The sequence below is a fragment of the Nuphar pumila genome, chromosome 2 (genome assembly GCF_984573655.1).
Source record: "Nuphar pumila chromosome 2, dmNupPumi1.hap1.1, whole genome shotgun sequence".
Classification (NCBI taxonomy): Eukaryota; Viridiplantae; Streptophyta; class Magnoliopsida; order Nymphaeales; family Nymphaeaceae; genus Nuphar; species Nuphar pumila.
The window spans coordinates 5,518,523-5,533,985 of NC_143250.1; the positions used below are offsets into that span (position 1 = coordinate 5,518,523).

Below are 15,463 nucleotides of genomic sequence, written 5' to 3' on the forward strand. Positions count from 1 at the left end.
AGAATTAGATAATATCAATGTTTTCTTCACTGCAAATACCATTCATAGATATTGTATCAGAATCTAACATGTGGTTTGCTAATAATACATTACATAAGTCCGACTGTTGAGATGAGATCATTATTAAAGCAAATGAAGTGCTTAAAAATCTCATTTGACCAAATCAATGACTCACCATAAATAATCATGTCAACTAAATGAGGTTTTACATGTCTAGGTAGTTACCTATCTTAATCTGTCATCCTGTGGTGAAGTTTTAGGAATTTTCAGAACGTGTAACTCAAATTCTCACGGGTCAAGTTTAATGTGAATGGATAATATCACCTACGTATCAATCGCTGTGTTCTCAGTTACGCTTGATGAGCATCTTTCATTTTGTTTTTGCTAATATTTTAATTATGAAGCACTCATGATGAATAATTGAATTATGGTAAGCGATTAATTGTTGTTCATCGTGCAATGTACTCCTGACAGAAGTTTGATTAATATTTTCGCTTGAAGTTGCTTATTTGTTCATTTTCTTGAATTACATATTTTTGTTGAATCTATGGCTGGGGATGGCAGTGGACCGGGGAAGCGGGGCCCCGCCTCACCTCGCCCCCCTTGGATCGGGGATGAAGGGTATGAAACGGGGATGGAGGCAGGGATGAAGGTTAAAATCCATCCCCGTTCGGGGATGGAGGCGGGGATGGACGTACACTTTTCCCCGCCCAGCCCAGATCCCCGCACCGTCCCCGCCACTTTTCCCTGCAGTAGCCCCGCCCCGCCTCATCCCCGTTTGAACCGGGGATGGAGGACATGAAACGGGTATGAAGGCGGGGGTGGAGGTTAAAATCCATCCCTGTGCGGGGATGGAGGCGGGGATGGGTGTTCTAATCTTGAGGCGGGGCGGGGGTGGAGACCTTGTCCCCCGCCCCACCCCACTGCCAACCCTATCTATGGCCAAAGCTTTTTATTTACCAAAATATTTTGTATCATACCAAGTGTTTAATCTCAATGTCTTTCTCCTTACAAGTTTTCTATGGGTTTTCTTCTTGGATGCATCAATGAAAACAAGAGCTGTTCACAAAACAAGAGTTATTGTAGATCACAGGCATATATTCACTTCCCAAATGAATATCCTCAACTGTGAGCTACAAGAAGCATGTTATGCTAGACAACAATCATAGTTCAGTGACTGTTGACAGAAAGGTTCTAATCCTACAGAATCATGAAAAAGATGATTCACAAACGCAGAGGTGGAGCACGGGAATGTGACAATTATTTTAAGGATGACACATTTCTTCCTAAACTGATTTTATGATGGTAGATTATGATGCCTGGTTAGAGGAATAATGCATACATTCTCACCTTTTCTTTTTCCACTTATATTTTGGTATTTAAGCGATTATGTAAGAAAGTTTTTTATGGTTAGTCGTCTGTTACTCGCTGCCCTTCTGGTTGGCTACTGCTGGTATCAATTTTTAATGTTTTAGGCCACAGTGTTGACATTATTACTACCATATGTTCTGTATGCATGTATGAATGCTTATTATCACTTGTTAAGCTATATTCCACACCAATCTAGTTATCTGTTCATTGTTTCCATGATCCATCTTTTTTTTTCAGTACCTTTTTTTCTTTTTATTAAACACACTTCTCTTTTCTCTTTTTCTTTCTCTGTCTGGGAGGGGAGGTGTGTATGTCGGGGGGGGGGGGGGGGGGGAGGGGGGGAGAGTAGGTTGCACTCTTGAATTTGACAGTAGCATGCAGAACTCTACATAAGCGCCCAATATAAATAACAGAGGTATGTTCTAATAGTTGAAACAGTAGCAAAGACATGTCAGAAATCAATACCAAGAAAAGAAATGGAGGAGCTATGCAACATGATAAAATGGAACCAAACAACCATGCGATCGTCATTGCACCATGAGTTTCCCATGGATTAGCTTGAAATTTTAATCCCAGAACAGGAATTCCAACCACACACGACTTGGCCATTTGGAATTCACATTAATTCTGCGTTTCTGACTCTGCCAAACAGGTTGGAATTCAAGATTCCGGCTATACGATATCCAAGTTTAGGGAATTGAATGGCCTACAAGTTCCAGCTTTAACATAATCCTCAGCTAAAGCATCCAAATTTTTGGAAAACAACCAAAAGCGAAGCGGCTAGCTAGCTCATCCAATCTCGAATTCAAGATAGCACTACAGCAGAATTTTCTTTCCTACGAAGAAAACTGAAATGAGAAACGTTCTTCCGATCATCCACCAGCTATCCGACGCAACAAACTTCGTTGCATCCAATCTGCCAAAATCTTCACAACTAATACAACCATAATCGATGTAAAAAATCCACTGAAAACACAACCTACTCAAACTCTACAATGAAAAAAAACAACCAAATGTAACAAATCAAAGCAACAACTACTGGAGGGATCATCAGACTAAAGATTTTGCACCCAAGACAATAAAACAACGATTGAAGATGCAATTCAGAGTGCACAACACACTCAACAAAACACAAATCTCACTGTTCTTGCCTTTCTCCATCCGAAAAGAACACTGGTAAGTCATTGTTCTACATGATTAAACAAGCAAGCAAGAACCTCATCACATTGAAGGCGATGGAACCGCAACAAAGCAAGCAAACTAACCTCTCGATAGTGACTCAGGAGCAGCACACCGACACTGATCCCCACACAACCCGAGTAAAAGGAACGGAGAGAAGATCGCAAAAAATGTTCGAGAGAGAAAGAGGAAGGAACAATAAAAAGAAATATACATGGTCTTTGGGAAGAACCCATAATCAAACACCCAATAATGAAACACAGAGGAAGAAATGGGGAGATCGGTAGGGGTTTCTTCCTGTCTGGGTTTATTCAGACCCCATAGCAAACCAAGAGGAGAGAGAGAGAATTTTGGACGGTCTCTCTCCCCATTTCTTCCTCTGTGGCCTTCTTGGAACCTAGCACACACACACAGACTCACCAGATGCCGGCAACGGCGGTGGGAGAGGGACGAGAGGCGAGGGGAGAGGCAACCAGACTGAACAAGTGTCAAGGCAAGAACGAGAAGCGAGCACTAGAGTGAATTTTACCTGCCTTGAGAAAAGTTTGGCGGGATGGCATTAAGTACAGCCTGAAACTGTAGCGATTACATGAAAACAACCATTCACTACAGCTTCCTTTCAATCGTAGTTAAAAGAGTATACCCTATGCGACTATTTAAGTACGGTTGAAGCCATATTTAAAAGTCAAAAGGTCGTAATTAAAAGCCCCATAACCCATTATTAGCTACAGCTCTTTATTAAACCATAGTCAATAACAACTATTAACTACAACTTTTAGCAGTTGTAGTTAATACTCCATATCTATTACTTTTTTATTTTGTAGTATTTATTAGCAATTCAAAATCATCGGTTGACAAACATAAAGTTTTGTAATTTAAAAAGTCATATTCTTTTGTTGAAAAAACACTATCCAAGGGTCGATTCTTATTAAATCAACCAAGCTGAATCTACAAGGTCAAATTTGATCAAAAAGGCTTTCATCATAAGACTTAACAGGGGTTACGAAGATGGGGGATGACATAAGGGATGATTGGAACCAATCTCTGGGTGCTGGATAAGGAACAGGCACCCCAAGAGGTTTTACACTAATGACACTAAAATAGAGCTATGGACACTGTGGCACCTCTTGACTTGTATCTAGGATGTCCTAACCATAATGATGGTTTCTACTTGAAAATGAAAAAATGAAAAAGAAAAATATAGTCCTTGGTTTTGATGGATTTTTTATTGCTATTGATAGGGGTGCACACGGGCCAAGTTTGAGCCGAGCTTAGGTTGGCTCGGCTTGGCTCGTTCAAAAAAATCGTTGTTCAAGCTGAAGCTGAGCTTGAACAACTTTTGTCCAAACTCTGTCGAGTCAAACTCAAGCTTGGCTCGAGCCAAGCATTTTTTATTTTAAAAAAATTAATGTGTAGTTAAGAGTGGGTTCGAATTACCAACCTTCCTGGAAAGGGGTTAACACCTTACCCGTTTAAGCAAAGCCGTCTGAAATATTCACTAAACATAAATTGTCCATATACCAAATTCGGTGCATTATATAACTACACAAACCGAGCTTAATCGGGCTAATTGAGCTCAATCGTTTATCTACTTGAACAAGTTCGAGCTCAAGCTAGCTCGAGCTCGATGTGCACCTCTAGCTACTGGGTTTGCCAGATTGAAGCATCAGGAAAAACAGATGAATCTTTAGTTTGATTAAAATGCATAAATTAACGATGGTAGACAGGTCCAAACTTTACAACTGTAATGACTGAACATGGCATGAGGGAAACAGATACAAAATGAAAATTATGGATAGCAACGACAACAATATAGTTAGGTGACATGGGCATAGTTTCCACAGTAGGATGCTGGTGCAAGAATCCATGTGTGAAGTGAAAAGCAAGTCTTCAGCGAATTCATTAAAGCATGAAGCTTGAAGCGTTTAGAAGGTATAACAAGTGAATAAGAAGCGATAATGGAAGTTAGTAGCAAGCAACATTAAAGGAAAAAGATAAAACTCATGCTTCTACTTAAATGCATCACTAATTATTATTTTGAAAAACACCATCATATAAAATGTGCATTTTCAACATCAACGAAAAGTTCAATTTCACAATAAGGACAACAAATTTCCCATAAAGTTTTGGAACAAACACATCAGCAGACCAGACTTTTGCAAAGTTCAAAGAAGAAAGTGTTTGGCCTTGTGCCCTCAGGCCTGTTCACGGTGTTCCAAATACAAAAAACAAAAATTCAACCCCATCAGAATCCAGCTTCCACTCCGATTAGGACAGATTTAGTAATTCCTAGTTCCGAATTAAAAACCTACCCCCTATACTGCCATACATTCCTAGACATGGCCATCTTACAATACGGTTAGAAGTAGGTGGACCTCCTTCACTAACCATACGTGTAGGACTATGACCATTTTAATTGCGGCTTAACCACAAATCGAATGGAGTCCATCTTTCATTTTTGTATTGAACCAGACAAAATTTTCCGACTCACACCAACCTTTAGTCAAACGGTGGTTAAGGCATATCGTCGAATACTTGGCGTGCAGGAGTCCTCCACACACTTTCTTTTCCTTTCCTTGCTGAGGTTTCTTCCTCAAGCATCTGGTGTGCACAACACCAGATTCCCACCCAATCTAGACACACGCACACACAGCCGCTTGTCCTGTATTACCAACAATCTGTTATTGGATTATTTGCTGGTACCTTCAAATTTGATGTTGTGAAGCGAAGAGGATGGTAGAATCGAGGAAAGGGTCAGTCAGCTTCAACTAAACAAGCTCAATGGAGAGGCTCTTCTGGTTCTGGGTTCCAAGCTAATGGGTGTTTTTCTTTGAACTAGTAACGTGCTGGTGCTCTCACCAAACACAAAAGAGAGAGAGAGAGAGGGAGAGAGAGAGAGAGAGTAGCACAAACGCATCGGTACCACCCCAAAACACGCAACTGGGATGATCGCTAAATAAGCTGCTTGGCTCCTATTCGCGGATCAGGTGCCATCTAGGGGTGGCAAAATCTGACCCGACCCGCCAACCCGCTTCGGGTTCGTAATCGGGTCAACCTGCCTAACCTGTTTATTAAACGGGTCGGGTTCGTGTTAGGGGTATGCCAACCCGCCAACCCAGCTGACCCGTTTAATAAATGGGTTAGGTGGGTGGGTCAACCCGTTTACCCAAACCCGACCCGCCAACCTGCCCACCAACCCGTTTACCCGACCTGCCCGCTAACCCGTTTACCCAAACCCGACCCGTCAACCCGCCCGCTAACCCGCCCACCAACCCGTTTACCCAACCCGACCCGTTTATTAAACGGGTTAACCGTGTCGGGTTACCTGTTTAATAAACGGATCGGGTTCGTGTTGAGGTATGCTGACCCACCAACTCGCCGACCTGACCCGATTGCCACCCCTAACTCTACCTGAAAATCTGGTACAAGTCTGATTTCACCTGGGTCTGAACCAAACTCGACCGGTTGACACCCCTACATCACATGGCACACTTTGAAGTTTGCCGCTGCACCTGATGCCCTCCACTTTGCCTGACAGCCTCTCAATTTGATGAAGGTCAGCCAGGCTCAGTCAAAGTATGCCATGTAATGGCACCTAATCCTGGCTCCCTTTCAGCAAGCCCAGGGGAAGCGACTCTTTAAGGAAAACAGGTAAGCCCATGGAGTTTGTTTTTACATTGTGAGGATAGTGAACAGGTAGAGCTAACGCCACTAAGTTTCTGATCCTAGGACGGCTTCTCTATGTAAATACCAAAAACAAAATTGCTTGCCCCCTCTTTGGGAAAACTTTGCAAGCCTTCAAACCAACAGATGTAATGTAGTTGGGCCACAGGAGACTTTATAATCAATCTTTTTTGTTTCCTAATGCAAATTAGACATAAAGCAAATTAAACTTTTTTGTTAATGTATATATATATATATATATATATATATATATATATATATATATATATATATATATATATATATATATATATAGGAAAACTGGAATATGTTTACCAACCAAATATGTTTGCTGGTATGAATCAAGATTTTCATAGGTTTTTCTGCAAATCCAACCCCGTACATGCATTCAGCGTGATTCATTTGCTAGGAATCGACCTTTGGATCATCGCAATCGGATCAAGAAATATAATTTTTATGCTTAAATATTTATAAAAATTCTAAGCCATTGATTTTCAACCCTTAAGAGGTCCTTATACAACTTAATTGGATGATCCAAAAGTCTGTTTCTATAACTAGAAAAAAAAATAACAATACCTATAAAAATCTTGATTCATATATATATATATATATATATATATATATATATATCAAGCAAATGAACATTGTTAGTTTTAAAATTCACATGTACAATGTGTTTTAATAACAACAATGATTCAGACAAACATGATGGAAACAACAACAAAAGAAACCTCAGCACACAAGATAATACACGCTCCATCAGGTCCTAGTCAACACACCTTTAAGCCTTTAGCACCTGCAAAAACTGAGTGTTTTCATACATGCAATCAAAAGACGCACAGAAGTGCATAACACCTACAATAGATATGATAGAATAGAAGTTGAAAAAATGTACGTGAGAATGAGAACTACAACGTGTAAATTAAAGTATTTCATTAAAATCTACAATGAACATTTCAGAGAATATAAAACCAAAAAATATACCGCACCACAACATGAGTAGACCAAGCATGATCTGCTTCAAAAAGTACCTGAAAACCTAAAACATTATTTTCCAACCAACTGAAGTCACACAAGACGCCTCAAATGTAAAACGGTTCAAACTGATCTAGAGTAGATGCTTGAAATTTGAATCCACTCTAAAAGAACATCATTTATAACTGCTTGTGGAAGCCCATGATGATCCAGTTTGAGCAAATCCAAGGTATTAAATGGGTTTAGGTTGTAGAATGTGAATTTAGAATAGTCTTGGATCTAGGTGGTTAGGGTTTGAATCTAGTATATATTTGGGTATGGGTAGGGCTTCTGAAAAGTCACTTTGGCTGAATTGGGTCGAGTGGATCTAGGGATTTTTCTTTGGGTAGGTTCAAGTACAACAACAACAACTACGCCTTCATCCCAAAACAATTGGGGTCAGCGATATGAACCAAAAAAGAAATTCATTTTGGGTCTTCCACATGAATCCTTTTCCTCCAATCATTTCTATCCAATGCCATGTCCTCGGTGAGGTTCAAAGCATTCATATCCTTTCCTATCATCTCCATCCAAGTCTTCCTAGGCCTACCCCGACCTCCTTTAACTAATATATTTTCCCATTTCTTCAACCTTCTAACTGGAGCATCATTAGGCCTTCGCCGAATATGTCCAAACCACCGTAAACGATTCTATCGCATCTTATTTTCAATGGGTGCAACACCTACCTTCTTACGTATCTCCTCGTTCCGAATCTTATCTTTTATTGTATTTTCACACATCCATCTAAGCATCCGCATCTCTGCTACACTCATTTTTTGAATATGATGTCTATTGGCAGCCCAACATTCTGTACCATATAGTAAAGCGGGTCTATTAGTCGTCCTATAAAACTTTCCCTTCAACCGCAATGGCATTCTACGATCGCACAACACTCCAGTTGCACTTTTCTATTTCATCCACCCAACCTTTATCCTATGATTTACATCTCCATCAATTTCTCCATACTTTTGAATGATGGATCCCAAATATTTGAAATAATCATTCACCGGTATTTCTTGCTCACCAAGCTTCACTACACTCCCATCACTACTTCGTTGCTTACTAAACCGACATTCCATATATTCAGTCTTACTCTTACTCAACTTAAAACCTCTAGCTTCCAATGTCTGTCTCCATAATTCTAACTTAGCATTAACCCCAACTCTAGACTCATCAATCAAAACAATATCATCAGCAAACAACATACACCACGGTACATTTTCTTGAATTGATCTCGTAAGCTCATCCATCACTATCGCAAATAGGAAAGGGCTTAAAGTAGATCCTTGATGTAACCCAACCGTTATCGGAAAATTGGTTGTCACCCCTCCACAAGTGCGGACATTGGTTACTACTCCTTCATACATATCTTTAATTATACTAATGTACTTGAGAGAAACACCTTTCTTCATCATTGTCCACCAGAGAACGTCCCTAGGCACTCTATCGTATGCCTTCTCTAAATCAATAAAAACCACTTGGAAATCTTTGTTCCTCTCTCTATATGGGTAGGTTCAAGTAGATTCACTAAAATAGGTTTGGATCCATCAAGGGATTTTGGAGCCAAATCATCTTTAATTGGGTATGGGGCTTTGGATAGGTCTGGAATGAATTTAGATGGAGGCTCATTCGGAGTAGGCTCTACCAAGGTTTTATCTAATTGAGTTTGGGTATCTTTCGAGTCAAAAGTAAGGGGTAGTTGATTCACGAACTTGACTTGCATGCATCAATTGCTTTATCTCGACTCATGTAATATCTTTGTTTATTCTTTTGCTCTCACGGTTCTTCTGTAATTCAAGCCACCACATATTTCCTACCAACCAGAGTTTGGTAAATTCTAAGATAACTTTGCAAAAATCTGAGAACTGATAGTGCTCGAACAAGTCATCCATCAGTCAGGTCCATTTAATGATATCAATTGGATCTTGATATCCGGAGAATTCTAGAAAACCCAATTAGGTAGCAAATGTCTCAATGCTATATAAAACTTCAACTTTGGGTGGATTTGTTGCATTGGGGCCAAAATTACCTGGTTGGGGTATATTCAAACTGAAAATTGAAGCAAACTCAACCTTAGAAGGTTGGAAATGGGTCAGAATAGGGCCCAGGCCCATTTGAACCGGGTCTAGGGCCAGAACCCGCCCATCTCACTTGTTGGCAAGACAATCGATTCTCCCTCCTGGTTCAATAAGTGAAACCCTCTCACCCGAGTCATCAGGTGGGAGAACCCCACCCGTATTAGGGCTTAGATAGGGCTCCCCTACTGGAACTGTTAGGGCTCGAGGGAGTGTTGTGGCCGGTGGCCGAGGCCCCCATTAGTCGTCATTGACTGGCAAGTGGTATCCAATCGATGGACGACTGGTCGTCTGGCTATCGAGCCACCCACCCGAAATCATGGGAAGCATGTAGTGGTTGGGATGCAGGAAATAAGAAAAAGGGGCACAAGACGGAAGGGTTCCGAGAATGTCTGACCCTAGTGGGGGAGGGTCCCGACGACCATCCCCAACCAGTGGAGGATCGTTAGACAAGGTCGAGCCGACAGCGAGGTTTTGGTTGGCTTGAGGTTGGGACAAGAAAGAGGGCAATGAGGATAGTGGTGGAGGTGAGTATACATGGACCGTTACTAGTTGTTGCTACGATGAATTAGACCAACCACGCGGTGTAACTAGTTGCGGTGGTCGCCACGGGTGAATGTTGAGACAGGTCATACGACCATGCAACACTGCTTATTGTTGGATATGATTGTCGTCGATCGTGGGACATATAATTGATCGATGCGCTCCTCTAGTTGCACTTGGCGAATCTAAGAATCTGACAAGATTGTCCTTGAAAGAGGATTGAGGTGATGATTCCTTGCTTTGATACCACTTTGATGTCAATCCATCATTGAATTTACTAGGAAGTTACCAATTATAATTATCTCTACTAATTATCTAAGAAAAATAGGAAATAGAAGGAAAATGTAGAAATAAAGAGGAAAACAAGAGATTAAAAGAAAAGAGTAATTAATTTATCTCATTCAATTGTGCAACACCAAAGATTCTTCATTTATAAATTGATGAGATTTTACCTAATTCTAATTAAAGTAAGTTACCCAATATGATAACTTCTAAAAAGATAATATTTATCCTAAAAAAATATATTTGATATAGTGATCCTGACACAAAAGAACCAACATAAAAATAGATCCAAATGGATTCGTATGAATTCCGGTCTTGTGCTCCACTCTGCATCAATCTGGAACATGTTGGTGTATGTCACAAGAGATACGCACCAAAAATGGCACGTCTATGACATACAGGTCACAACTCACAAGTAATGCTGAGATTTTAAAATCTCCTTATCTCTTCGACAGTTTTAACAGAATATGAAAAACTTGATAATATCGTGAGATTTTAAAAGCTTCATCTTCTCTCGATGTACGGTGTATTGAGATACTCACGATTGTCATAGCTTCCAAGATTTTCACATTTTCATGTGTTTTATTATATTGTTATATTTTAATTTTAAAGGTGATAAATTTTAGTTGATATTTTTCAAGAAAAAAGTAATTTCATTTTATCACAGATTTCGCTGAGACAATATCCAAACAATGAGATTTGCGACTATGGTCTTGGTCATCTCGCAATGACACATTTTCTGTGGATATTAGTGTGAAAGTCCATAAACGTATAGATTCGACTAAGGATGCAAATGGTTCGGATTTCACATAAAAAAAATACATTAGAGAGTCGGATCAGACCAGATTCGAACAGCCAAAATTTGCAAAAGCTCCATCTTGAATCAGACCAGTTTGCATCCCTGGATTCAACCATTGTTTGAATCAATTTGAGTCATGCTCTGTTTGTGATCCGAACAAAGCAATGGGTAAACCAGTGAATTACACCAGCTTACTACACCAATGGAAGCAAATACCAACTCTTCTATCTGAATGGCCATTTTAGTACTGTACTATATGACTGAGAAGGCATAATCGACATGCCCTATTTGTGATGTCCATGAAAGAAAAGCAGTATACTTAATCATTCTGCTAGCTACTGCATTACACAAGTTTTTTTTTGTGTTTTATTTGTACTCGGAGAAACGGCTTTAGGCGCAGAGACCTAGCCGCACTGGCTCAGCCAGTCGTACTTATGGTCTGAGTCCATGTCAGCATAAAACTCCGAGGGCTAACCCTTCGACCCCAGGGAGTCACCAAGCTTACATTACAGCAGTTTTAGTACACTAATGGAAGCATATACCAACTATTCCATCTGCAAAGGCATTGCAGTGTGCTCCATGGTTGAGAAAACATATTTTACATGCGCTATTGGTAATGTCCCTCAAGGAAAACACTGCATTTACCACTTTTGTTAGCAAAAGGAGAATGGTTGTGTGTCCCACAGTTTGTATGGGTCAATTTCATGGAAATCCAAAGAGGGGTCACATTTCCCCACATAATTTGACTACCTCAGTAATTTGTACATAGTATCCAGGAGGCCATAAACTGAACTGGCAGAAACCCAAGTTGCAGGTCAATGCAAAGAAGATACAACTTGAAAAGAAAAAAGATGAAAGGCAACAATGGCTGTTTGCAAACTTTCAAGAAGCCACAACCAAGTCGATGAAGCAGCTCGCCGCCGAAACATAACGAATGCATTACATCGAAAGAAGGCCGATCAAACAGTGAAGCATTTATGTATTTGGAGCAGATTCAGAACGAAAACAATCCCATGCTTGTGTCGCGTTAGGGAACGGGCTTTGTTGATGATGGGGCCAGAAGATGCGTTCTCGATTGCACGGGATCGGCACGGGATGCGCAATGAAGGTTGGGATCTCTTGGCCTGGCATTAGCACTATTACACCTTTGGCATACACAGACATCTGAAACATAGCACAAATTGAACATTAATGAAACAGTGTAGAACCAAACAATGCACTCAAAATAGCCAGTGATAGGGAGAGATCGCTAGTAGAATCAAAACATGTCTCAATTGTTGTGACACCATTATACAAACACAAAATTCAGTTGTCTACTAAAAATAAACAAACCAAAAGATATTTTACAAAGAAGAAATTGTCTTGCATTTAGATGGCAGTAGGCCTGAAGGCGCGTTATTTCAGAAGAAAGGCAACCATAGACTCAAAGAAACAACATCAGTGCCGTTTGTAATAGAATCACTAGACCAACCAGGACTGAGCCCATAAACGCAGCAAGAAGGAACTGAATCTTAGACACAATTTTATAACCAGACATTCCCATCCGGCTAAGTATATCAATAGTATGTAAGGGGACACTAGGCTGCTAGACGGGCAGTCAAGGTTTGATTCCCACCGGCATCACCTCTCTAAGCAAGCCAACACTTAGCAGAGGCCCCGGGGGCAGGGGTCCTAGCCTCAGAGTTTTCCGATGCCAGCATGACGACAGTAGGTATGGCAGGCTGAGCGAGCGCGAACAGGTCTACATGCCCGGGTGTGGTTTCTTAAATGGTGTATCCGTGTGATATAGATATAGTCAATTCATGAGATTAACTGCATAGTCTGCCTTCTGCAGCTTAAGAATCTCTTATGATTGTAGGGATGGGAATTGGAACTTGGTGTGTGGAGGTTCATAAACTTGTGGGGTGTTCAGTAAACTTGGCAATATGTTCAAATATGAGGTGGAAAAGCACCACAAATGAACTCTCCCTGGTATAGATAGCACAGTTGATCATGTTTTAACCAACGTCACAAGTCCCCTTTCTCAGGAAAATCTTGGTGGGGGGGAAATTCCGAGACATTTTAAACATCATGGTTTCTCTTGGAAAAAATCAGCGCACAAAGAATTAAAATACAAAAAACATAACAAAAAATGCTATATTTTCAGAATATGCGATAGTTGCTAAAGCGATATTATATGGCTTTGTAAAAATCACGACATTTTCAAAATATCGGTGATATTTATTATTTGTGACATAAGGGTTTTAAAAGGGATCCTAGATGCTCATAAGTGATAGCATGGACAAAACTAAGCTTGGGCCCAATGGGCCCTAACCTAGCAAGCTCTGTCTGGGCACGCCCAAACACTACCACAAAGAGTCATAATAGGTCAGCCCACCCAGCAGAGCCCATCAACCCTGTTGGGTCAAGCAGGCTCATGTGGGGTCTTTAAACCCAGCATCCCAAGTCTGATCAGACCCCAACCCTTCTCTAAAAGGGGCTCAAGAAATTGTGCCAGCCGGTCTGTCGTCGCTAAACACCAAGCCCAGTCTAGGCCCACCAGTTCCAACCCTAATCATCATCACCATCATTATTGATACTTGTCCCATCTGCCCCACGGCAGAATTATGTGCCCCATCTCTTATTCCATCCTCAAGGTACAAAACCCAATGACAAGTCATGTTTTGGAGAATTAGGTGGAATTTATTCCATCAAAAATTTTCCCACCAACAACAGGCAAAAAGAGAGTTTTGATGGAATTGGGTTATAATTCCACCAAATTCCCTAAACGCAATCATGACACTAAATACCGATCTAGACCCAGTTAGAGAGTGGGTCAGGGAAAGCTTATAGCAACAGTTCTGCACAATGCCATTGATAGAAACTATACACACTGGTTCTGCCCGATAGGATTCACAATCCAAACCACAGTAACAAAAAAAAAACATTGAAGGCCAAGATGTCATAATATCCAAGATTCGATCCAGTACGGGAATCGAACTATGTTAAAATGTTAGAGAGGAGAGGTATGAATCACCAAGATTGCATTCTAGGCCAGAAACAAACAAGACTCGGATCGGACCAAATCCGGATCAACCCAAATTTGAGCGTCCAAACCACACAAACGCATGACCCAATTTCCCCCACTTTTCCCACAACTTCCAGAATTTCTCAGTCAAACGAACTCGCCCAGCCCACCACTCGATCCGGTTTAGGAAAACCGGCGACGTAGACCATCAAAATCCAGGCCAACCAAGATGCATTAATTCAAGAATTTCCCCTTTTTCCTCCATCATAAACAAAGGAAACATTTTCCGACAGAAAATCCAGGAAGTTATTTCCCCTCAGAAAAACAAACCCTGAATTTCTTTTCCAAGAATCGTGAAACGACGCACATTCATTGCCGAACGCCGATTCCTGAACAAAGAGATAGGTGGGTAATTTCGTAGGCCTTACAAAATGGGACTAGACATAACAAACGAACACCAAAATCCAAGAGAGACGATTCCTGTGTTTGTTTGATGGGGAAAAGAAACTCCACAAAAAAGGGAAAAAAAAAAACAGAACCAGAGAAGGTTGAGAAGAGAAAGGAGAGGAGAACTCACGGTCGAGGAATAGGGCTCGAGCTTGCAGGGGAAGGGCCGCGCCGGCGGGGCCTCAGGGTCGGCCGGGTTCCGGCCGCCGGGATGCGATCTCGGCCGCAAGAACCTCTCGAAGATGGCCATGACGAGGAACATGGAGATGAGGATTGCTGTGGCAACGAAGCCGAATGAGATTGCATTCACTGAGCTATCAAAGTGCATCCAATGCTCTTCCCTGCTCTGTAACGCAGTAGGAGGAAGAGGAGGTTGGCCCCAACTACCACCCTCACTCATTTTCTCTTCTAATCTCCACTATTTACAGTCACTACAGAGCGCGCTCTCATTGATGGTCTTTGCTTTTCTGGTATCCCCCCTTTTCTTCTTCCATCAAAGAGAGAGAGAGAGAGAGAGAGAGAGAGAGAGAGCTCTAATAGTTGTGGTTTGCTTTTGTGGCAGAAATCATGGTGGGTGGTCTCCCTTTTCTTCTGCAAAAACAGAGAGAGAGATGTCTTGTGCAGATAGGCTACAAGGAGCATGTGATGGCCGTATGAGCTCACGGCCTATGGTGTCAAGTCCACACCCACATTGACCCATTGGTTATTGTTTAAGGGGTTTATATAAAATCAGGAGACTTGGGAGTACCCTTGGTTTTAGGGGAAGTCACTGAGATACCACTGTCCTTTTTAGGTGCCCTTAGCTTTGCTTTTTGAGGGTCATAGTCCTACTGATTTGCTGTGTTTTGTTGTTTTGTATGCGTTTAGGTGAGCAGGGTGCCTTTCATCATTGGGCTACCATTAGACGTTTCATTAGATGTTTCGGATTTAGAGGTACAAGCATTGGAAACATTGTCTAATCCCAGTGGGCGTTGGTCTCTCGTGCAGACATAAAATGACAATAAAGTAACTTTTTATTTTCCCATTTGGAGAGGAAGCAATGGGGGTGTTGGGGTTTCTATG

At 41.1% G+C, this 15,463-nt stretch overlaps 1 protein-coding gene across 1 annotated transcript; it reads right to left on the reverse strand.

Moving 5' to 3' along the window:
* Positions 1 to 11,922: 11,922 nt before the first annotated feature.
* On the reverse strand, positions 11,923 to 14,962 carry LOC149844574 (uncharacterized). The gene is made up of 2 exons (XM_089985453.1): positions 14,532 to 14,962; positions 11,923 to 12,111 (listed from the first exon to the last, which is right to left on the reverse strand). Exons 1-2 carry the CDS (start codon positions 14,799 to 14,801, stop codon positions 11,923 to 11,925), a joined length of 459 nt encoding a protein of 152 aa, XP_089841579.1. The 5' UTR covers positions 14,802 to 14,962.
* Between the last annotated feature and the right edge of the window lie 501 nt (positions 14,963 to 15,463).

What these genes read in the sequence shown, in the direction of transcription:
- LOC149844574 (XM_089985453.1), bottom strand. Translation starts at nt 14,801, where the DNA reads ATGAGTGAGGGTGGTAGTTGGGGCCAACCTCCTCTTCCTCCTACTGCG. An exon ending in TCGAGCCCTATTCCTCGACC is followed by an intron (nt 12,112 to 14,531) that starts GTGAGTTCTCCT and finishes GCTATGTTTCAG; the next exon opens with ATGTCTGTGTATGCCAAAGG.